The sequence below is a fragment of the Capra hircus genome, chromosome 5 (genome assembly GCF_001704415.2).
Source record: "Capra hircus breed San Clemente chromosome 5, ASM170441v1, whole genome shotgun sequence".
In the NCBI taxonomy this organism is placed as follows: Eukaryota; Metazoa; Chordata; class Mammalia; order Artiodactyla; family Bovidae; genus Capra; species Capra hircus.
The window spans coordinates 69,695,625-69,723,302 of record NC_030812.1 but is presented as its reverse complement, the minus strand read 5'-3'; the positions used below and the strand labels follow the sequence as shown (position 1 = coordinate 69,723,302).

The following is a 27,678-nucleotide window of genomic DNA, read 5'->3' as shown; positions in this document are numbered from 1 at the left end:
GATAAACGCTAGAGGATGGTCTATCTTAACTAGCAAAGGAAGGAGAGAGCGCGCGCGCGCGATTGATAGAAGTTTTGAACCTCGGCGGTTGCCGTCGCCCACCCTGCTGCGAAACCGGCCGCGCCTGCGCGCTGAGTGCCAGAAGGCGGTGTTTAAGTCAGCGGGACAACGCGGCCAGTGGCTCCTCAAAGCGAAGCCGGGAGTTTTCGCCACCATGAGTCGCAGTTATAATGATGAGCTGCAATTCTTGGAAAAGATAAATAAGAACTGCTGGAGAATCAAGAAGGGCTTCGTGCCCAACATGCAGGTGAGGCGGGGGAGCAGGGCCTGTGGCTGGGGGTCTACGGCGCCTCCCTGCCCACCGGGCGGGGCCTCCTCCAACCCCTCCAGACCCCTAGCGCGCGCGGCCGGCCTCGTCCCGCCGCCACCGGATTTCCTCCAGGTCCCCGGCGTCCACCCCAAGTTCCCCTCCGGCCCGTGAGTGCTTCATCCGTGCAGACCTAACGTCTCCGGTGAGACGTCCCGGCACAGTGAGGGTGAAGAAAGCTGAATGCGTCCAGCGTATCCACATATATACGAAACTGGCCTTTGCGAAGCGTTTTCACACAGAAGTCTGGTAAACGGACCGTTCCTGAGCCTTGGAGACAGCAGTGGTCTTCCACTAGGTGGTCAGCCAGTCCGGAGTAGAGTTGCTTGGGCCAAACTCCGCTCCTCTGAGTCATGCTGGTCATTTATGTAACGTTTACGGACCTGTATTCACTGTACCAAGTTTTTAGTTCACTGTACTGCTCTTTGTGGGTTTTTTTTAATTTCAATTGACAGGCAGAGTTTTAATAGGACAGTCTTTATTCTCGAAACAGACGAGAACGGTCACAGGGCGAGGTGGTGTCTTTTTCACAGGCACTTGTCAGTAGGGCCTGGAGGGTCAGTCGGATGCACAGCTTCCTTTGCTCACCTAGTAGAAGCTCAGCTTAGACATGGTGTCCAGTTGATGTCTTCTTCGTCTGACAGGATGATGTATTCCCGACGAAGACTTGGAACCCTGATACTAGAGAGTTTGAAAACCTGGTCTCTGTTATTTTGGGGCTTCCTTGCCATTTGTGCTTACTGTCTTTCATTAAAGTGAAGAAAGAAGGCATTTGTCAGGTTTTGGCGCATATGTTCTTAAATGGCTTTTGAAATCCCTTTAGATACCCTGCAACTGTACTGAAGGTGTGTGATTCTGCGTCTTAGTAAAAGTTCCTGAGACCCACTCCACTCTTTAACTCAGTATTATTATTGAGTAGCCCCTGTGAGCAAAGCACTTAGCTAGACGCCAAGGGGAGGAAAAGCCCATAGCGGTAAACCCCTTTTGCTGTTTTTTTCCCTTGGTAGTTTCTTTTTATGGAATCCGGTTCTCTGAATGGAGTAGAAAATTAAAAAACATATGATCATCCTAAGAGGATTGTGACGCACATTGTCATGTTTTGACAGCAGTCCCAGCTTAACTTTTAATTCACACTCTCCTGCTAATTCTGCATGGGAGCAAGTCTGATTTTGCTCAGCATTTTCCATTAAGTATTTAAACAACTTGGGTACCACTTCTCCCTTGGGAATGGAAAGTTGAAACATTGCTCTTAAAAAGTTACTGACCTTTATGCTAGGCTTGTGTTGAATTCCCATTCTCTTAAGAGTAGAGAATTTAACACTTAAATCCTCATATCTCTCTTAATCTCCATTCCTCTCACAAGAACCATGTGCTGCACTAAAAATTTCTCTTTGTTCCTTAAAAACACTTCTCTCCCATCCCTATGTCATCTTTCCATTCAGCTCCTAAATATGTTGCCATTCTAGTAATGTCTTTTGTCTTTAAAGAGCCAGCTTAGTGTTCACAAAGGGAACAAACTGTGAAGCGCCGCCACCCTAGACTGTTGAGCCCCTTCTGCATCAGATTTTTCTGTAGAACTCTGTACTTCTATTGCAGCACTTGCCTCATTGCACGCTCTGCATGTTCTAGTCTGGGCCACACCCTAGACTGGAAGCTGCACAAAGGGACAACCTTGCATAGTTTCTGTATCTCCCCTACTGTCCAGTACAGTGCCTGACACATAATGAATCCTCAGTAAATGGTGAATAATAAATGTTACCCTTTAGAAAATTGTGCTGGAGATATTTTCCATCAGCTGGTTTGTTAGTCTCCCAGTGGTAAGATGCAGAAGTTTTCCTTCTGATAAATCAGTTTCCTTTTCCAGATGATTATTAAGTCTTTGGTACTTCACTCCTTGGCAGATCCTTCATAATATTGGATCTCTGATTAACATGTTCTCGCCTTTGACGTTACATAAGTATATCTTCCATTGTCTTGTGTGTGCCTCTATCATCAAGCTTTCTTATTCTCTTAAAATTACACAGATTGTAAAACTAAGCTTTTATTAATTCACTGTTTACATAAGTACAGATTTGTAAATCAGAACAGAAGACAGTAAAGTGTAGTGTGCTGTTGTCTTAGACACGGAAAAAGTGTGCTTAGGTCAGATGATTGCATTTGTCTGTTTAGATCTGAGTTTTTGATTCTTTTGTTTCAAAAGCTACTGATGTTTTAGAAGCGCGAGAATACTGAGACCTTTGGCCTTAGTGAGAGCATTGTTGGAAGACTTTTCTTAATCCCACATGCACACAAAATATTTTACCTCTTGAACTTTTAAATGTGGCTTATGAGAGTAGGAGAATAAACAAAATGATTTGTGGAATATTGTAAAATACATTTTAAAGATATATTTAAAGATGGGAACATCTTATAAGAAGTTGTCTGCTATTTAAGGTAGTGTGAAAGTGTTTTATGAAGAGTAAAGCAAGCTAAATATTGTCTGCAGTGTTTGTATTCTATCCAGTACTTGTATATCAGGTCCATGTGCTCTGACATAATTTTTCCTTTTCTCTGATACCAGGTTGAAGGAGTTTTCTATGTGAATGATTCTCTGGAAAAATTAATGTTTGAAGAATTAAGGAATGCCTGTCGAGGTGGTGGTACGTAAATTATACAGTTTTACATGTGGTAGTACAGCTAGTATGTACCTTGTGGCCTGAAAGTGGTAACTCAAATAATTATAATTTAAAAATACAAAAGTATTATCGAGGAATGATCAAGACTTGATGTGAGACAAAAGCCTGTTACTTTTTCGTGATCACATTTTTGGCCACCTGGGCTTGTAGGTGGATCCACTTTAGCTTTATCCACTTTAGCTGGATAGACCTGGTTGGTTTTGCACCTAACCTCTGACAGTTAACGATAAGAGCAACTATTTACTGTGCATTTACTATGTAAATGTACAGGCATTTACATAGCTTATGGCATGTAATTCTTGGACTAACTCTAAGAGGAACATATCTCCATTTTACAGATGTTTAAGTCAAGGCTCGGTGAGGTTAAGTCATTTTAGTTCATCCAGGGCTATAGTTTCTCAGTGACAGAACCAGAATTCAGATCCAGTTGTGTCTAATTACAAAGTCAGTGTACCTTTAGTCTCACTAAACTTTCTCATCTGTAAAAAAGAGTTTATCACACCTATCTTGTGAGACTACTGGGAGATATAGAGATGAATGTGTACCATTCTGATGATGATGGTGAAATAGAAATCTAGTTGTAACCCTTTTATTTTTTCCATCAACAAACCTAAAATAATTTCACCTCTGTCTCACCAGGGCATGCTGACTTGTCCAAAAAGATGTGCTGATATTACAACCCCAGATCCCCTGACTCTGCATGCAGTGTTTTCACAACACTTCCTTATTGCCCTTCTTTGTCATTTAGAGTGAAACTAGTTTTTTTTTTTTTTTTTTTTTTATGTTATGAACAGTTAAAAGAATGCTTTTTTAATATTGACAACATAATGTGTAATGATTTTGTTTTACAACTCCAAGTAGAGTATTTGTAGGCAACCATCATGGTCTGCACAGAATACTGATGGCATGTTTCATAATTAGTCTGGTTGCCCTCACTGCTTTCCTGTGTGTGTGCCACCTTCTTTCGCACTTCATCTCAAACACACTCATGAAAACTTTGCTGTTGTAGAACTAACGACTACCCATTCATTTGATCCAGTCTGGAAAAGTTTGACTATATTTCTGCCAACAATCCCACAGAAAGGCAATGCCAAAGAATGCTCAAACTACCGCACAATTGCACTCATCTCACATGCTAGTAAAGTAATGCTTAAAATACTCCAAGCCAGGCTTCAGCAATACATGAACCATGAACTTCCAGATGTTCAAGCTGGTTTTAGAAAAGGCAGAGGAACCAGAGGTCAAATTGCCAACATCCGCTGGATCATTGAAAAGGCAAAAGAGTTCCAGAAAAACATCCATTTCTGCTTTATTAACTATGCCAAAGCCTTTGACTCTGTGGATCACAATAAACTGTGGAAAATTCTTCAAGAGATGGGAATACCAGACCACCTGACCTGCCTCTTGAGAAACCTGTAGGCAGGACAGGAAGCAAGTGTTAGAACTGGACATGGAACAGCAGACTGGTCCCAAATAGGAAAAATAATCCATCAAGGCTGTATATTGTCACCCTGCTTATTTAACTTCTATGCAGAGTACATCATGAGAAACGCTGGGCTGGAAGAAGCACAAGCTGGAATCAAGACTGCAGGAGAAATATCAATAACCTCAGATATGCAGATGACACCACCCTTATGGCAAAAAGTGAAGAAGAACTAAAGAGCCTCTTGACGACAGTGAAAGAGGAGAGTGAAAAAGTTGGCTTAAAGCTCAACATTCAGAAAACGAAGATCATGGCATCTGGTCCCATCACTTCATGGCAAATAGATGGGGAAACGGGAAACAGTGGCTGACTTTATTTTTTTGGCCTCCAAAATCATTGCAGGTGGTGATTGCAGCCGTGAAATTAAAAGACACTTACTCCTTGGAAGGAAAGTTATGACCAACCTAGACAGCATATTCAAAAGCAGAGACATTACTTTGTCAACAAAGGTCCGTCTAGTCAAGGATATGGTTTTTCCAGTAGTCATGTATGGATGTGAGAGTTGGACTATAAAGAAAGCTGAGTGCTGAAGAATTGATGCTTTTGAACTGTGGTGTTGGAGAAGACTCTTGAGAGTCCCTTGGACTGCAAGGAGATCCAACCAGTCCATCCTAAAGGAGATCAGTCCTGGGTGTCCATTGGATGGACTGATGTTGAAACTGAAACTCCAATACTTTGGCCACCTGATGCGAAGAGCTGACTCATTTGAAAAGACCCTGATGCTGGGAAAGATTGAGGGCAGGAGGAGAAGGGGACGACAGAGGATGAGATGGTTGGATGGCATCACCGACTTGATGGACATGGGTTTGGGTGGACTCCGGGAGTTGGTGATGGACAGGGAGGCCTGGCGTGTTGCAGTACATGGGGTCTCATAAAGAGTCGGACACGACTGAGTAACTGAACTGAACTGAACTACCAAAAATCAAATGTGTTCACTTTTCTCATATTGAAATTTTGTTTTCAGGTGTTGGTGGCTTCCTGCCAGCCATGAAACAAATTGGCAATGTGGCCGCCCTGCCTGGGATTGTTCATGTGAGTCCATATTCAGAGCTTTAATCACTTATATTTTCTTTTAGACTAAAACTTTGTTAAATAGATGAATGGCCATGCCTAGCTGATAGTGGTATCATCTAGACTGTGACCCTCAAACATCTAGAAATAACCGTGAAATTTAAAGAAATAATTGAATCTGGGTAATATCTCAGTTTCTGGTTGCCTTTGGCCAGAATCTGTAAGTGTTTGAGAACCTTTGGAGTAGATTTTGTTCTCTTGTTTCTTGTTGTACACATTATTCTTGTATTAGTGTGCCACCAGTGAAAGTTTCAGTGTGGCCGCATTCAAGAGGATAACTGGAGGAAGACTGGAAAGAAGTATAAGGGTTAGGACTGAGGGAAGGGAGAGAGGTGCACAATAGAGCTGGTGAGGGTATGATTGGAAAAGGAGGCTGGTGGCGATGCTGTGGATAGAAGTGGATGATACAAGTGGGCCCCCCACCCGAGTCTGCATTTCGGATTCCACCACTAGGGGTAGATGTTAAATCCGGCAGACATGATTTGAGGTCTTGATGCAGGTTACTGTGTTCAGCACTTGGGGGAAGAAATGAAGAGATGTGGGTTGTACATTTAAGGAAGAGTTCAGGTGTCTGTACGTATCCCTACCATGTTGTGATCTCCGTTCTTTCTGAGTCAGGATACTTCCCTAGGCCCCAGATGTAGACAGTGTACAGTTTTCATTCCATCAGATGTGTTACATTTGTCTTATTTCTTAAACACTGAGAACCTTTGTAAATCTGGCATTTCAATCCTGTCAACCTGACATGACCACAATTTGTCAATGTCTAAGCATCATCTTTAAAATGTAATAGTATTAAAATTAGCATGTGGTTCTATATCATGTTGTACTGAGGCGTTTCTCTTTTCAGTTTTCTTAGTTAATGGTCAGGATTTGAGGGGGTAGGGAAGGTTGTGGATTTTTTTGTCTTTTGGCTGAACTGCAAGTGGGAAAGTCCCAGTGGTCAAACTTTGTAAAAAAGTCTTTCCTGCCATATCTAGCTTTATGATTAGGAATTTTTATACCCAGTGTCTACCAATAGAGAAGATTTCGTCAAAACAGAATCTTGATTTGGGGAAGGTTTTAATTCCCAGTCTGTTTTAGAGTAAGATCTGTCAGAGTGCCAGATGGAGAAAGCTGTATTTCTTTTTCTGATTTTCTTTCAGCGATCCATCGGTCTTCCTGATGTCCATTCAGGCTATGGGTTTGCTATTGGAAATATGGCAGCCTTTGATATGAATGACCCTGAAGCAGTGGTATCCCCAGGTAAGGTCGCTGTGCACGTCTGCTGTCAGGCGTGTAGTTTCTCAGAATCATAGCCTTTCCAGAATAGATTGTGGCTGCTTTTTGTGTGTGCATGTCAGCTTCATCACGTTCTATCATTTCTTCATTTTCTGAGAGGATTAATTGTGGACACTTGGAGGCTATTAAAATATCAAATAAAGCATATATTTATTTAAAACTATTTGAGCTCCTACTTTGTGCCAGGCATTATTCAGACATTGGCTACAAAACAAACCAAAAGACTTCCCTGGCTAGTGTATCTTCTTTGTGTCACAGTTACCTCTTAGGCAAATTGGAGCTAATGATATTACTTATGACATAATATTTTTGTGAAGATTAAATGCATTAAACTGTGCTAAAATACTTAGTACAAAGCTAGACACTTAGGAAGTACTTGATAGGCATCTGCTCTCATTATCGTCGTTATTATCCACTTCTAGTTGTACACTGCTTTTCTGCTGTGGTATGCTTTCACTGAAAATACTTCAGACCAGAAGTAGTATCTTTGCTCAAAAAAAAGATGAAAGTACAAATTATATGTTGAGAGTTTTGGTGGACAGGATCATTTTAGAGCAATCCTCTGCCAAGAATAATGAGAAAAACTGTGTAAAAATTTCAAAACAAAACCAAAACACATCTGTTGAAACCATAAGAAAACTGTTGAGATGGTAAAAATTTGTGAGGCTAAGATCCAGAGGAAAAAGTGCAAGTACATGCGCCCAATATTTAGCACTTTTAGTTTTTCTTTTGAGGTCATGGCAAATTTGTCCTTAAGGACACAGCTGATGCAAATAACCCTGTTACAGAATTGACACCTTAACCTCTAAGATACAGATGTGATTGTATGTGCACCCACATTATAGTGCATCCGAGAACTGTAGAATACATGTTCTTTTCAAGTGCACATAGAATGTTCACCAAAACTAAACCATGTACTGAGCCACAAAGATGATCTCAAATTTCAAAGCTTTGAAATCAGAGTAGCAATTCCCAAACTTTAGACTTGAGACCTTTTTACATTCTTAAAATTATTGAAGGTTGGTCTCAAAGGCTTTTATTGATGTTTACCGTACTGGAAATTAAAACTGAAAAAGTTTAAAACAGTAACACGTAAGGACACAGTCCATGTTTCATTATGCCTCACAGCAAACATGTTATCACATGTCATGTAGCCTTTGGAAAACTTCACTGTGCAGTAGAGAGAATGCATTTAAAAGGCTAATGAATGTCTTAGCATTGTTATACAGTTAATCCTAAAGACATGATATGATCTCTGGGCCATACCTAAGAACCACTGATACAAAGAGTAGTATCCTGCTGCAGTGGAAGTTAAGTTAGAAATCGTGAACAATAAAAACTAAGGGGAAGAAACCCCATATGTTTATAAATTGAGCAGTATGCATTTAAATAACCCATGGGTCAAGAAAAGCATAGTGGAAACTACAAAATAATCTTAACTAATGATAATTTTTAAAATAACCTGTCTAAAAATTGTTACTATTAATATCATCCTTGAATAGAAATACACAGCCTTCGGTGCACAGATTACAAAAGAAGAAAGGCTGCAGTATCAATGATATAAGCATCCATCTCAGAAAGTTAACAGAAAGCACAGCAAATTAAACCCAAGAAAGAAAGAAAGATGGAAGTAAGAGCAAGATTAATGAAACAATATACAATGGAAAGGATCAACAAAGTCAAAAGTTGGTTCTTTGAAAGGACTAATAGAATTCATGAACCCCTGATAAGATTGACCGAGAGAAAAAGAGAAGCACATAATTCACATTTTAATCTCTGGTCTAAATGTTACTTATGGTTATTTTTGCCTCCTTGGCCCACAGAGTACTTTAGTATGTGTTTAAATTATGTTGTTGTTAGCTACTTTAAAACAGTTATCTTTAAGAGTGGCTATCTTTTAAACCCTTTATTCATAGTGAGTAACCACTGGTAACAATGCCTAACCACCTGGTTTTGCTAATATTTGACTTAATTTTTCTCTGTTTTGTAGGTGGTGTCGGATTTGACATTAACTGTGGTGTCCGCTTGCTGAGAACCAATTTAGATGAAAGTGATGTTCAGCCTGTGAAAGAGCAACTTGCCCAAGCTATGTTTGACCACATTCCTGTGGGAGTGGGGTCAAAAGGTGTCATCCCAATGAATGCCAAGTAAGAACAAAAGTTTCCAATATATGGAATGAGAGATAATAACCACATGATTATTTGGTTCATTTCCAGTGTAGGACATTTAAGAGATAGGGATTGTTCAGTCACTTTTCAGGAAGTGTAATGAATTGTTTTTTTTAAGCATGAGGTCTATAATGTTTGTTAGAAACACTAGTCAATTCATGTTCATTGTGACAGCCTTTGACATACAGTTCTAAATAGAATAATATCCTTTAATGTTTACTGAGCATTTCCTATGTGCAAAGCATTGTGTGGTGGTGGATGTGTGTATCATTTTGTGTAGGTATTAATGCTAATATTATCCCTGGTTTACAAGAAAGGAAACTGAGGTTTAAAGAGATAATAGTAAATAAGCTAGTAAGTAAAGTCAGGATTCACATCAAGGATCCTTTGGCTTCAGAGGTTATATTCTGAACACCACTGTCCTTTGTCGGTGAATATGTATTTATTGACGACCTTCCTTTTTGGGTGATAGCCCTGAGTTTGTCCTTCACCTACGATTTCATGTATTTCCAAAGTAGAGGATTCCATGTAGGACTACCCTGCAGGGGCCTTATAGTGGCCATTGGTGTGTCATATCTCGTGTAAAGCTGTGCACCTTACACTTCGCAGGGTGTGCTTAGTAAGTGTACCTCTTTAATATCTTCTGTTTTATCTTTAAAATTTGTATGAATTTTGTGTTCTATTCAGATACATGTACAGACATTAATATTAAAACATTTTAGCTATTTCCTGTTATATATAATTCCTATTTACCAAAATGCAAAACACAACCCCCCAAAAAAACACTTAGAGTAAAACTGATACATTTGGAAGATGCTTATTTTATGATTTTATGTGGTCCCTGACATGCAGTTCCACTTTGAAAAGCATTCTTGGAACATCTAATAAATTCCAAGCATCTTTACAAATATTTTTGACAGGAATTTTGTCCTAATAGGTAATGTTTGAAATGAGCTGTTGTGGGGAGGGCACACTGATCATTGTAATTGCTCCTGATAATATTTTGAAAGAGGGCTGGACCTTAGGTGAAGATGAGAGCTTTTTCCTTCTAGGGGTTTAATGTGTATACACCTCAACTTCAAAATGCAGATACAGTAAAGCTAGGTAGTACTTCTGTGAAGGTAGGAATAAACCTTAAAATTTAACCTATGTTGCCTGAGGACATTGAGATAGTTTTATTTATTATTTGTAATTTTTCATAAGTTACTATGAAAAATTAGTGTTAACTACGGTAAAGTTGGTGGTAGATAATGATTGTTGTTACAGTTATAAATTTTCTGTGGCTGCTTAATCACTGCATCATAGAATTTGGGATCAGAGAGGTAAAAGTATGAGGGGCTGAAAAAATGTGAAGAACTATAATCATCTCCAATGTGGTATTTAGTACTTTAATATTAAATTATTTATGAAACTGCTTTCCTCAAAAAACAAAAATTGCTAATAGCATGAACTATGTCTCACACATTGCCGGAGGCACAGGCAATAAACGTAGTGCTTTCCTCTGCCGTTTGAGATGTGGTCATTCTTAGGTTTTGATCTGCCTTGGCTGTGAAGTGACCTTCACCTTGTTACTCACTCAGAGACTTGGAGGAGGCCTTGGAGATGGGTGTGGACTGGTCCCTGAGAGAAGGCTATGCCTGGGCAGAGGACAAGGAGCACTGTGAGGAGTATGGAAGGATGCTGCAAGCTGATCCCAATAAAGTCTCAGCCAGGGCTAAAAAAAGAGGCCTTCCCCAGGTAACACTCACTTTGGAGGGGAGACGTTCATTTTTTTCATGTTTTTCTTTTATTTTGGTGGAGGGGACGTCTTCCATGTGTGGAGAGTATATCCCCAGCATTTTCCAGAGTACATTGAAAGGAACACAATTTTATTTATGCTTCATTCTTACTCTCTTAAAAAGCTGTCAGGAGCTTGCACATATTCATAAAATAAAACAAGGTGTCATGAATTAGAAATGGATGGGAAGAAAATGAAATACGATTATAAGACTTAAAATATACACCAAAATTGCTTAAGTAGAAACTTTGACAATCTACAGATTTGACTGAAAGTTTTCTAGCATCTAAGTTGAAAACAGATATCTTCTCAGTTTGTGGTGTCCATGAGATAAAAATATACCAGATGTTTGAAATTTACATTAATTGTAATGGCTTTGCCACTGATTGACTATGACTATAGGCAAGTCTCTTGCCTGCTGGGTCTTGTTTTCTTAGGTGAGAATTGAGATAAAAGTTAAAACGAGGCAACCTCTGAAGACTCTTGTTGCACTGCCATTTTCTGGGTCCCTAAATCATCTGTTAGCTCCAATTATGGGATATATCCTTCCAGTGATGTGTAAGAGTCAGCATTCATCAGTTCAGTCCAGTCGCTCAGTCGTGTCCGACTCTTTGTGACCCCATGAATTGCAGCACGCAAGGCCTCCCTGTCCATCACCAACTCCTGGAGTTCACTCAAACTCATGTCCATCGAGTCGGTGATGCCATCCAGCCATCTCATCCTCTGTCATCCCCTTCTCCTCCTGCCCCCAATCCCTCCCAGCATCAGAGTCTTTTCCAATGAGTCAACTCTTTGCATGAGGTGGCCAAAGTACTGGAGTTTCAGCTTTAGCATCATTCCTTCCAAAGAAATCCCAGGGCTGATCTCCTTTAGAATGGACTGGTTGGATCTCCTTGCAGTCCAAGGGACTCTCAAGAGTCTTCTCCAACACCACAGTTCAAAAGCATCAATTCTTCGCCGCTCAGCTTTCTTCACGGTCCAACTCTCACATCCATACATGACCACTGGAAAAACCATAGCCTTGACTAGATGGACCTTTGTTGGCAAAGTAATGTCTTTGCTTTTGAATATGCTATCTAGGTTGGTCATAACTTTCCTTCCAAGGAGTAAGCGTCTTTTAATTTTATGGCTACAGTCACCATTTGCAGTGATTTTAGAGCCCCCCAAAATGACGTCTGACACTGTTTCCCCATCTATTTTCCATGAAGTGATGGGACCAGATGCCATGATCTTTGTTTTCTGAATGTTGAGCTTTAAGCCAACTTTTTCACTCTCCTCTTTCACTTTCATCAAGAGGCTCTTTAGTTCCTCTTCACTTTCTACCATAAAGGTGGTGTCATCTGCATATCTGAGGTTATTGATATTTCTCCCGGCAATCTTGATTCCAGCTTATGCTTCCTCCAGCCCAGCATTTCTCATGATGTACTCTGCGTATAAGTTAAATAAGCAGGGTGACAATATACAGCCTTGACGCACTCCTTTTCCTATCTGGAACCATCTGTTGTTCCATGTCCAGTTCTAACTGTTGCTTCCTGACCTGCATATAGGTTTCTCAAGAGTTGTTCATCCCAAAATTTGACCATTCTCTCCATGATGTTTAAATTGTCCTGTGAGCTATTTGATGGTCTGAGTTTTGGTTGATGAAGCTTTTTGTGTTGTTCCTCAAGCAAATAATGATATAATAAACTGCAGGAACTGCTGTATGCTATTTTAATTGTGTGGAATACTACTTGAAATAAATGAAACCTTTCTAAGCTTAGAAGTTTCTTTATTACATAAAACACTATTTGTGTGATTATCTTTTTGTTGATTGTTTCTACCAATTTGCTTTTTAAATGGATTTTTTCAATCCAGAGTAGCTGCTGTTTTATCAAACATTCTCACTTTTGTAGTTGGGGACTCTGGGAGCAGGCAACCACTATGCAGAAATCCAGGTTGTGGATGAGATTTTCAACGAGTATGCTGCTAAGAAAATGGGCATTGACCATAAGGGACAGGTGTGTGTGATGATCCACAGTGGAAGCAGAGGCTTGGGCCACCAAGTTGCCACAGGTATATTCCGGACCTAAGTTTTGGCTTGGTGCTAAAAAGTACATTTTATGGGGAACCATATAGAAGTTTCAGGGAGAAAGTGCTGAAAGTTTACTTGTCGTCTTTTACCCTTGTTTTTCTCACTGGCAACGCATCCTTGAACAAATTAACTTCACTAGGCCTTAACTTGCTTGTTGGAAAAAAATGAGAATAATTATTTTGTATGGTGTTGTAAAAGCTCCACTTTTTATGTTTACTCTACAGATTACTGTTACTGTCTGACCAAGAAAGAGCAATAAAAATCTTAAATTGTGGAATTTATGATAGATGCAGATTTATCAAGATTGGGTGTTATGATGGATTCAGTGATGAAATAGCAGGGACTCTGCCATCAGATTATCTTATGAGAGAGATAATCTCATGTTTATTAAAAAGAAAAACTAAAGACAAAAGATAGTAATTGATAAAATACTATGAAAGAGGCAGAATGTTTGGGTAAAAGATTTTAGGGGTGACTTCATAGACACACAACATTTGAACAATCATATGTGCAGAACATTCATGACCAGAAAACAGCATAAACAAAAGCAGGAGGCAGGGAAATAAAGGTCATTTTGGATGGTTTGTAGGATGTGTGAAAGGGTTTATGGATATAGGATAAGTTATATGGGCACATGGAAATTATAAACTCTTAGTTACAATTATGGTTCATCCTTGTATGTACGTTTCATTCTGTGGGAATTAAATGATTTGTCCCAACATGGCCTGTTTAGGGTATTTTGTCTAGCAGGTGTATGGAGCACTGACTAACATTTTTGAACTTTCTACTCAGTACTTCTCTACAGTTTATCATGAATTCGATTTGCATACAGAAGATCTAGCAACTTGTCTCCAGTTCTTTTAGGTTAAGTCACTGAAAATTATTTTCAAAAGCCGTGATAGAAATACATGTTTTACTACTTCTCATTCACATGCCAGGAAAAGAGCAACTCAGACCATGATGTTAATTCTGTACACCTCTGTTCCCCTTACAAGTCCTAGAGAGCAGGTGTTCTCTTTGGAGTCCACATACATTGTGTCAGATAGCTCTGACAGAAGATTCTCCATAAATACATCTTAACCAACGAGTAGGTGAGCTCAGAAACAATTTAGAGGGAAAGTTGTGTTCTACTTGTTTCTTTTTAGAATGGCTTTGAATATAGTCTACCTTTCTGCAGTAAATCTGAATTATAAAGGGAAAGCCGGCTGACTTGGACTTGTTGCTCTCTCTCCTTTCAGATGCACTTGTGGCTATGGAAAAAGCCATGAAGAGAGACAAGATTATAGTCAACGACCGTCAGTTGGCTTGTGCTCGAATCGCTTCCCCAGAGGGTCAGGACTACCTGAAGGGAATGGCAGCAGCTGGGAACTATGCCTGGGTCAACCGCTCTTCCATGACCTTCTTAACCCGTCAGGTACAGTTCAAGCTGCTCGGCTGTTCCTAGTTAAACATGATGAACTTAAATGATTTAAAACAGTGTAATTAAGTCAAAGCTTATATAATTTGGTTGTGTAATAGATATTCAAAATATTGGCAAAGAGTCCAAGCTTTTGTCGTGTCCTTAAGCTCACTCAGTAGGGTATCAGGAGTGGGGAGAAGAGAAGCTAAAATTATTCCTAGAATTTGCCTTGAGCAGGGGAGAGAGTGGAAGTCCTGTTCCCTAAAATTCAGAAGGCTGAGGAAGAAGCACTTCTGAAGAGTGAGATCAAGAGTAGCTGTATTCTTTTTTCCCTCCAAAGGGTTTCTTTAAGAAAGAATCTGGCTTTGCTGGGTCTTTGCTGCTACTCCCAGGCTTCCTCTGGCTGCAGGGAGTAGTGGCCACTCTCCAGTTACGGTTCTCGGGCTTCTCCTTGCAGAGGCTTCTCTGGTTGCAGGGCACGGGCTTTAGGCGTGTGGACTCAATAGTTGTGGCTTGTAGGATCTTCCCGGACCAGGGTTCGAACCTGCGTTCTCTGTACTGGCCAGTGGATTCTCAACCATGGGACCACCAAGGAAGTCCCAAGAGTAGTTGCAATTTATTCAGTGAAACTTGCTCTGTGGTCTAAAGACAGTTTTTGTCCTTTACATGAAGATTAATAATTTTGCTAATTTTGAACTCTTAGATCCCTCACTCCCTTCAGGAACAGAGCTTTCAGAATAAATAAATTCTGAAGAGCTAGTTCTGGCCACTATTAACATTAAGCTTTCTCTCTTAGGCTTTTGCCAAGGTCTTCAACACAACCCCTGATGACCTGGACCTGCACGTGATCTATGATGTTTCTCACAATATCGCTAAAGTAGAACAGCATGTGGTGGACGGGAAGGAGCGGACTCTCTTAGTACACAGGAAGGGGTCCACCCGAGCCTTCCCTCCTCACCATCCCCTCATTGCGGTAGATTACCAAGTACGTACTGAGCCATTTGTGGTTTTAAGCGGTGGGGGCATGATTTGGACAGTTCTAAATATGGACGAATTTAAACAGGAAAGCAGCAATTGTGAAAAGAAAACAGTCTGTCATCCATGAGAACAGTGATTTCCAGTCTTCTCTGAAGCACGACTTCACCCTTCATCTGTGCTTGCAGTGTGCTGTCTAAACAATGCTGCATAGAGAATATTCTGCTCCATTGAGATCCATTAAGATTATCTTTTTAAGGCCTTTGAATGATTAGCAGACAGGATTAAGACTAAACTCAGTCTGTTTCATTCCTCTTCTCCTTTTGATATCTGGCTGTGATCAAGTTAGAAGGACCCTTAACCAGCCATTTCACAGATCAGGAAACAAGCCTGAGAGGGCAAGTGCCACGCTTAATCAGGATGGTTCTTCCTAAAAACTCTTCCCTACACATTTGAGTTTGGTTTTGCTCTTACTTTTGGTCTGTCTTCTATCTTCCTGGTCTTCAATATTCCCTCCCATCCTCTACCCTTACCTCTCAGTTATCAGAGAATCAAAATTCTTTCTTAATGTAGTTGTGAGAGCAGTACATTTAGAGGCCCAGGCTTCTCCATAGTCCTTTAGTGCAAGAGGAAATTTAAATCGCAGGCATGGAAAGTTCATGCAGTTCTGAATGTTAACATGTTTGATTTGTGTACTTCCTCAGCTTACCGGACAACCAGTGCTCATTGGTGGCACCATGGGAACCTGTAGCTATGTTCTTACTGGTACTGAGCAGGGCATGACTGAAACCTTTGGAACAACTTGTCATGGAGCGGTGAGTTATGAAAACAGAAGCTCACTTAGAAAAACTCGCTTCAGTGTAGTCATTGCTTTCCATTTTGAGGGTAAATATATTGAAAGTGAAAGTGAAGTCGCTCAGTCATGTCCAACTCTTTGTGATCCCATGGGCCGTAGCCTGCAAGGCTCCTCTGTCCATGGGATTTTCCAGGCAAGAACACTGGAGTGGGTTGCCATTTCCTTCTCAGGGGATCTTCCAGAGCCAGGGATTGAACCCAGGTCTCCTTCACTGAAGGCACACTCTCTACTGTCTGAGCCACCAGGGAAGCCCTTGGTTGAACATTAACAAAGTTGAGGTTTGGATCTGTCTTGTTTTCTACATGAGTTTAACCCCAGAATATATACTGTCTAGTAATACATACTGAGGTCACCAAGTATCTCAACCTTAGTGAGCTCATTGTATGGCTAGGGACTGTTCCTCAACTCTGAATCCACAAGATGCGGACTGAGAAATTGTCACACTAGCATAACTGATAAAACTTAACCTGATGCAAGTTTACCTCACAGTGTTTCTCAGTGATTTACAGACCTAGCCGTTAGCACAGCTTGTTCCTTACTGAGTGGATCCACTCAAGATCTGGAGGAAATGCCATATTTTGCAAATCAGGACCTGTGTGCAGACTGCTCACCTATTTCAGTATGTTGCCTCTTCTAAGCCAGGTGTTGGTAAACTTTCTATAAAGCACTAGACAGTGAACATTTTAGGCTTTTTGGGCCAGAAGATCTCTGTAGGAGCCATTCCATTTTGCCATCATAGTAGAAAGCAACTGTACATAAACAAGTGGGTTTGCTGTGTCTACTAAAACTTTATTTACAAAAACAGGTAGTAGGCCAGATTTGGCCCCTAGACCAGTTTTCTAACTGCTTTTCTAAGCCGTCAACGTTCTTAGCTGGTGATGGAGTGGAAAATAGAAACTGTCTAGGATATCTTTTCAACCGGACAGGCCCTCATATATATATATATATAAACCGCACTATTTTCTCCTGACCCTTCCTTGTTTCCAGTTGCCTCTCAAATCCTAATTTTTAACTGAGTGATCAAAATCATCTCCCTCACACACTGTCAACAATGTTTCAGGGCACTTTTTATTGTCACAGTCAGGGAGAGGAATTTTGCTATTCGCATGTAGTGAGTAGAGGCCAAAGATTCTGCTAAATGTCTTACAGTGTGTATGACAGTTACCTAATCCAGGATGTCAGTAAGTGCTAAGGCTGAGAAACTGTTTTAAATCACAAATGGCACAAAGTTTTTGTGATGATAGACTTATCATTTACAATTTTAAATGAACATATTTGTATTTACTTGATAATAGTGATCAAAAACACAAAACTGAATCTTAAAATGCTTTGTAAATGCAAATTTGTTTTCCACAAAGATATGATGAATCTTACAACTAAAGGCACATTATAAGCTTGATGAAATAGGAAAAGCTTATTTTTTAATTCTTTTTATAGTTTAAAAAGAAGTCAAGGAAAAAGTATATAAACCTAAGGGTTTAAATAATCGCTGGGATTGAACATAATTTATAAATGAAGTTCATTCCTTTCCCAACCTAGGGCCGTGCCCTGTCCCGAGCAAAGTCAAGACGTAATTTAGATTTCCAGGACGTCCTCGACAAATTGGCAGACATGGGAATTGCAATCCGTGTCGCCTCACCCAAGCTGGTAATGGAAGAGGTAAGTGAAATTTTGATAAGTATGCAGCATAAAACTGTTCATAATGTATGCCAGTATACAGAGACAGCAGTTGTTACTATTGCTAATAGAAATATCCTCGAGGAGGTGAAAATTAGAGATACCAAGGGAACATTTCATGCAAAGATGGGCTCAATAAGGGACAGAAATTGTAGGGACCTAACAGAAACAGAAGATGTTAAGAAGAGGTAGCAAGAATACACAGAGAGCTGTACAAAAAAGATCTTCACGGCCCAGATAATCATGATGGTGTGATCACTCACCTAGAGCCAGACATCCTGGAATGTGAAGTCAGGTGGGCCTTAGGAAGCATCACTACGAACAAAGCTAATGGAGGTGATGGAATTCCAATTGAGCTGTTTCAAATTCTGAAAGATGATGCTGTGAAAGTGCTACACTCAGTATGCCAGCAAATTTGGAAAACTCAGCAGTGGCCACAGGACTGGAAAAGGTCAGTTTTCATTCCAATCCCAAAGAAAGGCAATGCCAAAGAATGCTCAAACAACCACACAATTGCTCTCATCTCACACACTAGTAAAGTAATGTTTAAAATCCAAGCCAGGCTTCAGCAATACGTGAACCGTGACCTTCCAGATGTTCAAGCTGGTTTTAGAAAAGGCAGAGGAACCAGAGATCAAATTGCCAACATCCGCTGGATCATTGAAAAAAGCAAGAGAGTTCCAGAAAAACATCTATTTCTGCTTTATTGACTATGCCAAAGCCTTTGACTGTGTAGATCACAATAAACTGTGGAAAATTCTGGAAGAGATGGGAATACCAGACCACCTGACCTGCCTCTTGAGAAACCTGTAGGCAGAACAGGAAGCAACAGTTAGAACTGGACATGGAACAGACTGGTTCCAGATAGGAACAGGAGTCCGTCAAGGCTGTATATTGTCACCCTGCTTATTTAACTTATATGCAGAGTACATCATGAGAAATGCTGGGCTGGAGGAACCACAAGCTGGAATCAAGATGCCGGGAGAAATATCAATAACCTCAGATATGCTGATGACACCACCCTTATGGCACAAAGTGAAGAACTAAAGAGCCTCTTGGTGAAAGTGAAAGTGGAGAGCGAAAAAGTTGGCTTAAAGCTCAACATTCAGAAAACGAAGATCATGGAATCCGGTCCCATCACTTCATGACAAATAGATGGGGAAACGGGAAACAATGGCTGACTTTATTTTTCTGGCCTCCAAAATCACTGCAGATGGTGATTGCAGCCATGAAATTAAAAGACATTTACTCCTTGGAAGGAAAGTTATGACCAACCTGTGCAGCATATTGAAAAGCAGAGACATTACTTTGCCAACAAAAGCCCATCTAGTCAAGGCTGTGGTTTTTCTAATGGTCATGTATGGATGTGAGAGTTGGACTATAAAGGAAGCTGAGCGCTGAAGAATTGATGCTTTTGAACTATGGTGTTGGAGAAGACTCTTGAGAGTCCCTTGGACTGCAAGAAGATCCAACCAGTCCATCCTAAAGGAGATCAGTCCTGGGAGTTCATTGGATGGACTGATGTTGAAGCTGAAACTCCAATACTTTGGCCACCTGATGCAAAGAGCTGACTCATTGGAAAAGAGTCTGATGCTGGGAGGGATTGGGGGCAGGAGGAGAAGGGGATGACAGAGGAAGAGATGGCTGGATGGCGTCACCGACTCAATGGACATGGGTTTGGGTGGACTCTGGGAGTTGATGGACAGGGAGGCCTGGCGTGGTGCAATTCATGGGGTTGCAAAGAGTTGGACACGACTGAGTGACTGAACTGAACTGAAGTAAACTGAGGAAATGAAAGGAGGTGAGGTCTCATGGGGTTTTGTCTTTGCTAGGAGCTCAGGTATGATGAAATCATCATTTCAGAGAGAGTGATTGGCTTAGTGACATTCAGGTGATTGGCAGGACAGTGTCAAGGATCCACTTGAACTTAAATTCAGTGGTTGGGTGTTTTTCAGCTAAGTTCAACTCTATGGGTGGAGGCGTGAAATAGATGCTGAGTTTCCTTTAGTCAGGGTTGCAAGTACAGCACAATGAAAGATAGATAATCAAGGTTGTTGATGGGTTGCAGAAAGATTGTGGGTCTCATGAGATTTAAAGGATTGTTGGAGGTGAAAACGTAGGCTGTGTTCACCAACGTGGGATGTTGGGAGCTGAGACTGGGGAAGCTATAAGCATTGGTGATGACTAGTTAGTTCTAGGGTGTGACTCTGGGAGTGAATGGCTGAGGTAAGCATCGAAGGAGCAGCAATGAAGGAACTAGGAAACCAGGTACTGAAAGGATCCTCTTCCTGGATATTGAAATTGTTCAGAATTATAGCCGGAGAGGCTGAGGATGGCCCAGGAGCTGGAAATCTTCAAGTGACAATGGGAACGGACTCTAGCAGATGATTGCAGCAAGAAGAGTAGTAGGTGGCATGAATGGTGACCGCTGAATTCAGAACTGGGAGAAAGGAGGGAAAGTGGTCTGAAAGGAACCGGGAAGAGCAGGGACACCTGTCCCACCTCTCAGCCTAATGGCATGACCCAGTTTGGGAGAGAAAACAGCTGCCACTTCAGAAAGTTGGAGGCAGAAGTAACAGCCTCAGGGTAGATCCATGTTTCAGCAAGAACAAGAAGGCAAAGGGAATGTTTAAACAAGAAGGGAAGAAGTTGTTTGCCTTTGACTCAGTGGAAAGGAGTTCAGGGGTCATAGTAGAAACGTTTCAGAAACTGGAAGGGAATGAGAGATGGGCCTTCAGAAAGGGTTGCACACAGCCCCATGGGATTCAGTGAGAGTTCCAAGCTTGCTGTGCTGACGGGCATGGAGATGAAAGGTGTGCGTGAAGAGGTTTGTTCTGTTGGTGGCGAGGCCTTACTAGAAACCACAGAGACAAACTGTGTGTATGTGTATGTATATATACACATGTACACGTGCATGAATACAGTGTTAGTTATATATGTGAATGTAATAACCTCTCCTTATTGTGAAGGTGTTATGTGTTCATTCCAGGAATTTTGAAAACTATAGAAACATATAATAAGAGAAAATCAAAATTGTTAATTACTCCACCATCCAAAGACAGTTACCATTAAGAGAATCATTTGATACATTTCCTTTCAGTTGGATATTGGTGTATGTGCTTTATTCAGTTACATTTACTGCTTTTCCTACTATGTAAATGATATACCTTCTTTGGGGAAATTTAGAGAAATACAGAAAAAATTTTAAATAAGATGAGAATGTTTATCATACTGCCCCTTTACCCACACTGAACTTAATCATCTTTTAAATCTTTGCTTATTTTATAGGCAAAAAAAAACCAAACCCAACTCAGTGCCATTTGAATGTGCATATCTGTAATTACAAGTGGAGATTAATACTTTGAAAGATTCCATTTTAAGTAGACTTTTGCAATGTTTAACTCCACCCCTACAGGCCCCTGAGTCCTATAAGAACGTGACGGATGTGGTGAACACCTGCCATGATGCCGGAATCAGCAAGAAGGCCATTAAACTGAGGCCAATTGCTGTAATCAAAGGATAGAACCCTGACCACGGCCACCGGACACCACTGACCCTCCCTGAAATGGAAGTGGACAAAAACACTCTTCAGACATCAGACTCGATTCCTGACAGGTTCCATGGTGTGCAGCTCTAGCTGCCTATTCCAAAATGGCTAGTGGGTCAGCTTCCAATTCTGGAGTCAATGTTGTAAACTTTCCTTCTGGGAGGAGTCATGTTGCCCCCACTTGGAAAGAAATGTATATGCTTCCTCCCTGATTATCCCACAGATTTTTAGAAAAATCTGATAGGGAGTGAGGCTAAGTCAAGAAACTGCCTTACTCAGTCACACAAGTCTTTCTTCATCAGAATGAAGTTCTTTACACCAACCTCTGTTTCCAGCCTGTGAGGTATTGTGAAGAACATTCTATTAAATAGGAAGATTTTGGAATGTCTTTTTCCCTTCTGTCACTTTGTCCACTTATCCACTCGTATACCATCTTATACCATCTTGTCCTGCACTGAGCAAAACCCTAAATACTGTTCTTACTTGGAGCATACAAATGGGTCAAAGAAGGATGTTGAACAGATGGATAATGGGACAAGTTATAGAGGGGGGATGTATGTGGAGGTGTAGGGATGGGTACCCAAAAGAAAATATCTCTTCATAGACTTGTTACCTTTGTTGTTCTAAATTTAAGGCAGAGTTTTGACTTACCTGTAGAAAATGGCATCAGCTGGTGTCTGTCATTAATTAGGCCTGGTCAGATAGACTTTTCTTGAATAATAACTTACAAGGCAGCATCAGAGAACCCCCACAAAATACTGAGTATCTTTACATTTGCGATTGAATTATTATAAAACATCAAATGGCCACAGCTGTGATGCTAATGGTTACTCTGTGTTGACAGGTTGACTAGTCTTGTGCCACCTAATCAGATGAGGTGCTATGTACTATGACACCCGAAGATGTTAAATTTATAGGGTACTGAGGCCACAGTTGAGTCCAGACACTAAAACGGAAAAGTCTAATAAAGTTGTAGTATGTTGTTTATATTTCATGCTTAATGTTTCATAGCTTAGGACAGTATTTCTACTTGATTCACTTTGGTCAGTGTTGCTGTTTTCTGATTTTCTCCCTGGTTGCTTTCAGAGATGCACCTTAAAATACTCTTTTCTAACACTTATCCCTCAACTTATAATAAAATCCCCCATTGGAGTATCTTCTAAATGATAGCTAGAGAAAAGCAGACTTCCTCTGAAAAAATGTGACATGAAATAGCATGTCTTTACTTTGAGCACTCAGTAACTTAAATGGGTTTAGAGTTTGAAAGTTACCAATAAGTTAGTAATCTTAATGCAGTAATTATATGCTACTTGTGCCTCTGGGTTGGACCAGTGATCATTGTGCACAGGTGAGTTAAGGATACAGTGGACACTGGAGGGCGTTTGAGGATGAGAAACAGGCTTCTGGCAGGTGCTAGGTTCTCCTCTCCAGAGATGAGGCAACGGTGAGTATCTGTGTGGACTCCCTCTAACTGGGCTTCCCCAGTGATGTCATTTAGCAAAGTCTGCTTCCAGAACTGTGATGTTAGTGCAGGAAATGCTGCCGATCATCCAAGGTACATATGTTACATCCTATTGGACGCTTTGAAAGTCACTGGGGAGGGGAGAGGGGAGCAAATAAGGTAGAGAAATAGAAATGGTTTGTGCCGTGACATTTCTGTATTATAAGCTTTTCTTATATGTAGCATTTCTCCCAAACTTGGCCCTATTAATGACCTTGGGAAGTAATAGTTAATATTTTGAGTTCAAAAAGAAAACTAAACATTGTTTTCCTTGTTCTAAAGATGTCATTTTCTCATTTCAGGCAAAAGCCGTTTAAAAATGAATGTTCAAAGAAAGTTGAAGTAACCAGCTGTTTTTATTGCTCTAAATGTTCCCCATGCCTGGGCACATGGACACAGCTGGGAATGCACTTTGATAAGGGACTGTCTGGTTTCACCAGGCATGAAATGAGTCTTATTACTGTGCACATCTTTTTCAGGCCTCTAAAGTGAGTAGGTTTATCAGTAATATTTTAAAAAGCACTGACATTCACACATTGATGATGGACTGTGTCATTCCTGTCATCAACATGTGTCTGCAAAGACCAATTTATGAGACATAAAATGAGAACGCTCACTAATTTTCTAATTTTGTGAAATGTTTTGTGGAGCAACAAGGAACTGAAGATTCAAATATTGAAGTAAAATCTTACAGATCTTAAGATGCTCCCATCTTCATATAACCTTGATCTTCATATAACGTTTAAAAGCTTACATACAAGATAACTTTTTTTTTAGGTTTTCCTATTTTGTTCTTGCTTTTTTGAAGTAACTTTCTCCTATTTCTGAAAATTGCTTTTAGCATCATCTGTATTGCTGAAGTGTTTACAACTCCCTGTGCCTGATATTTCAATACACAACTCGCATTACCCCTTCTGTCCTTACTTCTCATTTATGTCCTTATTTTTGCATCTGCTCCATTGCTTGACTACATAGGGTTTTCACATTGTCCAGAGAGCATGATCTGGGTCCATCTGGATCAGCTGAGTATGAAGATGCTATTAATTATTAATCAAGCACCTTGGAGTGTGCCAGGTTATTAATAGTTTCTAATCTTTAAAGGCTCTTGCTTTGAAACTAATATCTGAAATACCAGTGATCTGAAGATAGTGTTTTAAAGAGGGCATATCATAGAGAAGTGAGTAGTGATTGAAGTTGTACCTTGCAGATAGATGTATAGTAAATGAAAAAAGTACCAAGCATATAGTAGGAACTTTACATGTTAAAAATCACCATTCCTGCTTTGCAGTATACCCAACATTTTTACATATGGTTTTAGTCCTTAATGAATGAGGGAGGGCTAGGCAGGATTGATGCCCTTACTCAGCCTTGAAGCAATTTCAGAAGACTGACCTTCGCCCCTCTGCTTCCCATTAGATCTCTGAGGAGGGAATGAAACTGGAGGGAAGGGGCATTCCCCTTTAAACAACCATTAAAAGAATGACAGCCATCAGTTCAGTTCAGTTCAGTTCAGCCGCTCAGTCGTGTCCGACTCTTTGCGACCCCATGAATCACAGCACGCCAGACCTCCCTGTCCATCACCAACTCCCGGAGTCTACTCAAACTCATGTGCATCGAGTTGGTGATGCCATCCAGCCATCTCATCCTCTGTTGTCCCCTTCTCCTGCCCCCAATCCCTCCCAGCATCAGGGTCTTTTCCAATGAGTCAGCTCTTCACATGAGGTGGCCAAAGTATTGGAATTTCAGCTTTAGCATCAGTCCTTTCAGTGAACACCCAGGACTGATCGGATGTGACAAAAACTGGTTAGAACCAACTACCAACTAGATCCAAGATGGCGAAAGATTCAACTTCCAGTGGGCCTTGAGCCTCCATATATGCTTATTGTAATACATTAGCATGTGCAAAATGACACCCACCAGTGCCATGACAGTTCCAGGGCCAACCACTGAAAGGCCAAAAGGTGGGCCGTGGCCCAATTCCTGGACATCGGCGCCTCTTCCCCATAATGGTTGGGATAATCCTCCCACTCATTAGCCTGTGAAATTACCCAGCCTGCGAAAACTAACCATTCCATATTTCAGGGCCTCTCGGCTTTTCAAATGGACTGTATTCTGTCTATGGAATGTGCATCTCTCGTCACCTATAAATAAGCCAACAAACAAATGAGGGAGGGTGGGAGAAAGGATTATGTGAGCCATTCACTTGACTTTAATTAGGTTTGCCTGGTAGGTATTATCCCTTCATTACAAATCGGAATGTAGCCTGAAAGATGAAGTAGCTTGCTGAAGGGCACCAAAAATGACAGATCCAGGCATAGAGAACTTGGTATTTTGACTCCCAAGTTTAATTTTCTTTCTTTGACTGCTCCTAATGGCTGTTCTGATTGAGATTTGTCTAGTCATTTGAATCTCACATAGGGCTGCTTTAGAATAGTAAAAGAAGAGATGTTGGTTGAAAATCAGAGTGAAGAGTCATTGAATTACAAAAATCCTTGCTTTATTTTTCTTGGCCATTATTGCCACCTGAAAACATATTTATGCTTGTTTATTGACTCTTCCTCTTCCTAAAGTTAAGCTCTGTGTAGGCAACTAGTAAATATTTTCTGATTGATGAATGGATGGATGTACAGGATGAAGACCATCCATAGACGATCTACTACCACTGATCTGTATGATACGTTAATTCTCTAAATTTTAGTTCTTCATCTTTAAAATGAAAGTGACATGTAATACATACCTCGTTGGATGGTTGTAAAGATCAAATGAGAATAATACATAGAAGGGCCAACCTGCTCTCAGGTAGGTCCTCAGGAAATGTCAGCTGATGGAGAATTTCTGTTACTAGGGGTCTTTTAAGAGAGAACAGATATGCTTTTGCCTTGCATGGGTTAATCCTTTGTTTCACTAAAACTCCTGGGGTTGAATCAGGTCATTTCCCAAGGCCCTTTCTAGTCCTGGTGATTCTGAGATCTGATTCCTTCTTCAGATGTGTTTCTGCTGTCGGGGATATAAGAAATGTCTTCAGTGCCCCTCTCAAGGCTTGCTTTGCAGGCAAAAACCAGTTTGATTGTCTGGACACACTACTTCTGCCGCTTTTTAAGTTCCATTTTGACCATGGTTAATGACAGTGAGTAACCCAACAAGAAAAGGCTGCTGACAGGTTTGCAGCAAAGGACACAGCTAAATAGCTACAAACAGATTAAAAATCATTCTCACCACCCAGAGAGCCTGTGCATAAAAACAAACACAACTCAGCGATGATAATCAAAGAGCTGGGATTGGTTCTACAGTTTCATGGACCAATAAAGCAGCGTCAGGCCCTCTGCCCTCTCCCAGAAGCCTGTCTGCATGATGGATATGAAAGGGCTGGCAATGGCTGAAAGCGAAGGGTCATGAAGTGATCATTCTGTGAAGGATTCCACTGACATTTCCATCGAAAGTCTCATTCCCAAGGTGACAAGTGGGATTGTTACCCATTTTGGGAGAAGACAATGATAACTTTGGGAGCTTTGAAGAAAACCTTTGTCTAGACAAACAGCTTGGAAAGCTTGTGAAATGCACCATCTGAAACGTGGCTGACTTGGTTATAGCTAGGTAACGCTGACTCATCCTATGAAATACCTTCCCCGACCTGATGGGACTTTGGTCTCAAATTCAATTAAGGTTTATAGCACCTGAAGTCAGAAGGATGAGTGTTTAAGTTCAAGTGTCCTGAGTTGAAGGTATGTTGTTTGGTTGAAGGTATGTTGTTTGATTGCTAAGTCATGCCTCACTCGCAACCCCATGGACTGAAGCCCACCAGGCTCTTCTGTCCATGGTATTTCTCAGGCAAGAATGCTGGAGTGGGTTGCCATTTCCTTCTCCAGGAGATCTTCCTGACCCAAGGATCGAACCCGCATATGCATTCTCCTGCATTGCAGGTAGATTCTTTTTTTACCACTGAGACACCAGGGAAGCCCTTTGAAGTTATGTTACCCACAGATCAGAAATGGCTAGGCTAAAGAAGCAGACCAGCCCAAGGGCATCTCAATTCTACTCCCCTCCAAACCCTGTTCCTTTTTCCTAAGTTATTTTTTCTTCCCCATCTCCAGATATTTCCACAAAGGGAAGAAAATACTGTTTTTTTCTTTCTCACCAACCCTTGATACATTGCATCTCCTTTATACTGGTTCCATAAAAGTTGGTCTCTGTGAGAATTTTATTTTTAGCCCTAGAAGCTACAGAGAAAAAATAAATTATTGAGCATCTGTTATTTGCTGCCCAACTCAGGCAAGGTGTGTTGTGTATATTATCATTATCTCATATAATAAACACTGGTGAACTTTCATAGTTAATTATAATCACAAATTATAAAATATTAAATACAAATATCACTTAAGTTTCTGAGAGGAGTTTGTGCAACTTTTAAACGAAGTCATTAAAAACTGAATTTCATGCTTTTGAAGCCAGACAGTTCTACAGGACAGTATTAAACACGTACAGTCATACTTTTCACACAGTCCTTTTCTCATTGTCATCGCTGTTCCTACAAATGGCAGGCATTTGCAGACATCTGCTTCATCTTCAATGATTTAAAACACCCACCTTAGTCTCAACTGGTTACCTTCTAATCTGGTGCCCTCCCAGTTCTTTAATATTGCCGGTTTCTAGGACCTCCACCTCCACCAGACTTCAGACTCCTGAAAACCTTTGCCATCCGTGAGCTTCTGTGTTGACCTGAACTGTTTGTAGGACCTCAGGCTCAGAACTATCTCTGATGTGCCATGTTCTCCTCCAATGGTCCCCTTTGTATCATCCCAGCTCTCCTACTCTGTCCACTCTGAAGCGTCT

At 40.8% G+C, this 27,678-nt stretch overlaps 1 protein-coding gene across 1 annotated transcript; it reads left to right on the top strand.

Annotated features, from left to right (window-relative positions):
* On the top strand, positions 110–27,100 carry RTCB (RNA 2',3'-cyclic phosphate and 5'-OH ligase). Its single transcript, XM_005680585.3, has 12 exons — positions 110–307; positions 2,928–3,006; positions 5,490–5,557; positions 6,742–6,841; positions 8,868–9,024; positions 10,626–10,782; positions 12,715–12,874; positions 14,132–14,307; positions 15,089–15,277; positions 15,972–16,082; positions 17,663–17,782; positions 21,216–27,100. Exons 1-12 carry the CDS (start codon positions 215–217, stop codon positions 21,321–21,323), a joined length of 1,518 nt encoding a protein of 505 aa, XP_005680642.1. The 5' UTR covers positions 110–214; the 3' UTR covers positions 21,324–27,100.

Coding starts and splice junctions, on each gene's coding strand:
- RTCB (XM_005680585.3), top strand. CDS start 215: ATGAGTCGCAGTTATAATGATGAGCTGCAATTCTTGGAAAAGATAAAT. Junction 3,007..5,489: donor GAATGCCTGTCGAGGTGGTG/GTACGTAAATTA, acceptor TTTTGTTTTCAG/GTGTTGGTGGCTTCCTGCCA. Junction 14,308..15,088: donor TGACCTTCTTAACCCGTCAG/GTACAGTTCAAG, acceptor TTTCTCTCTTAG/GCTTTTGCCAAGGTCTTCAA.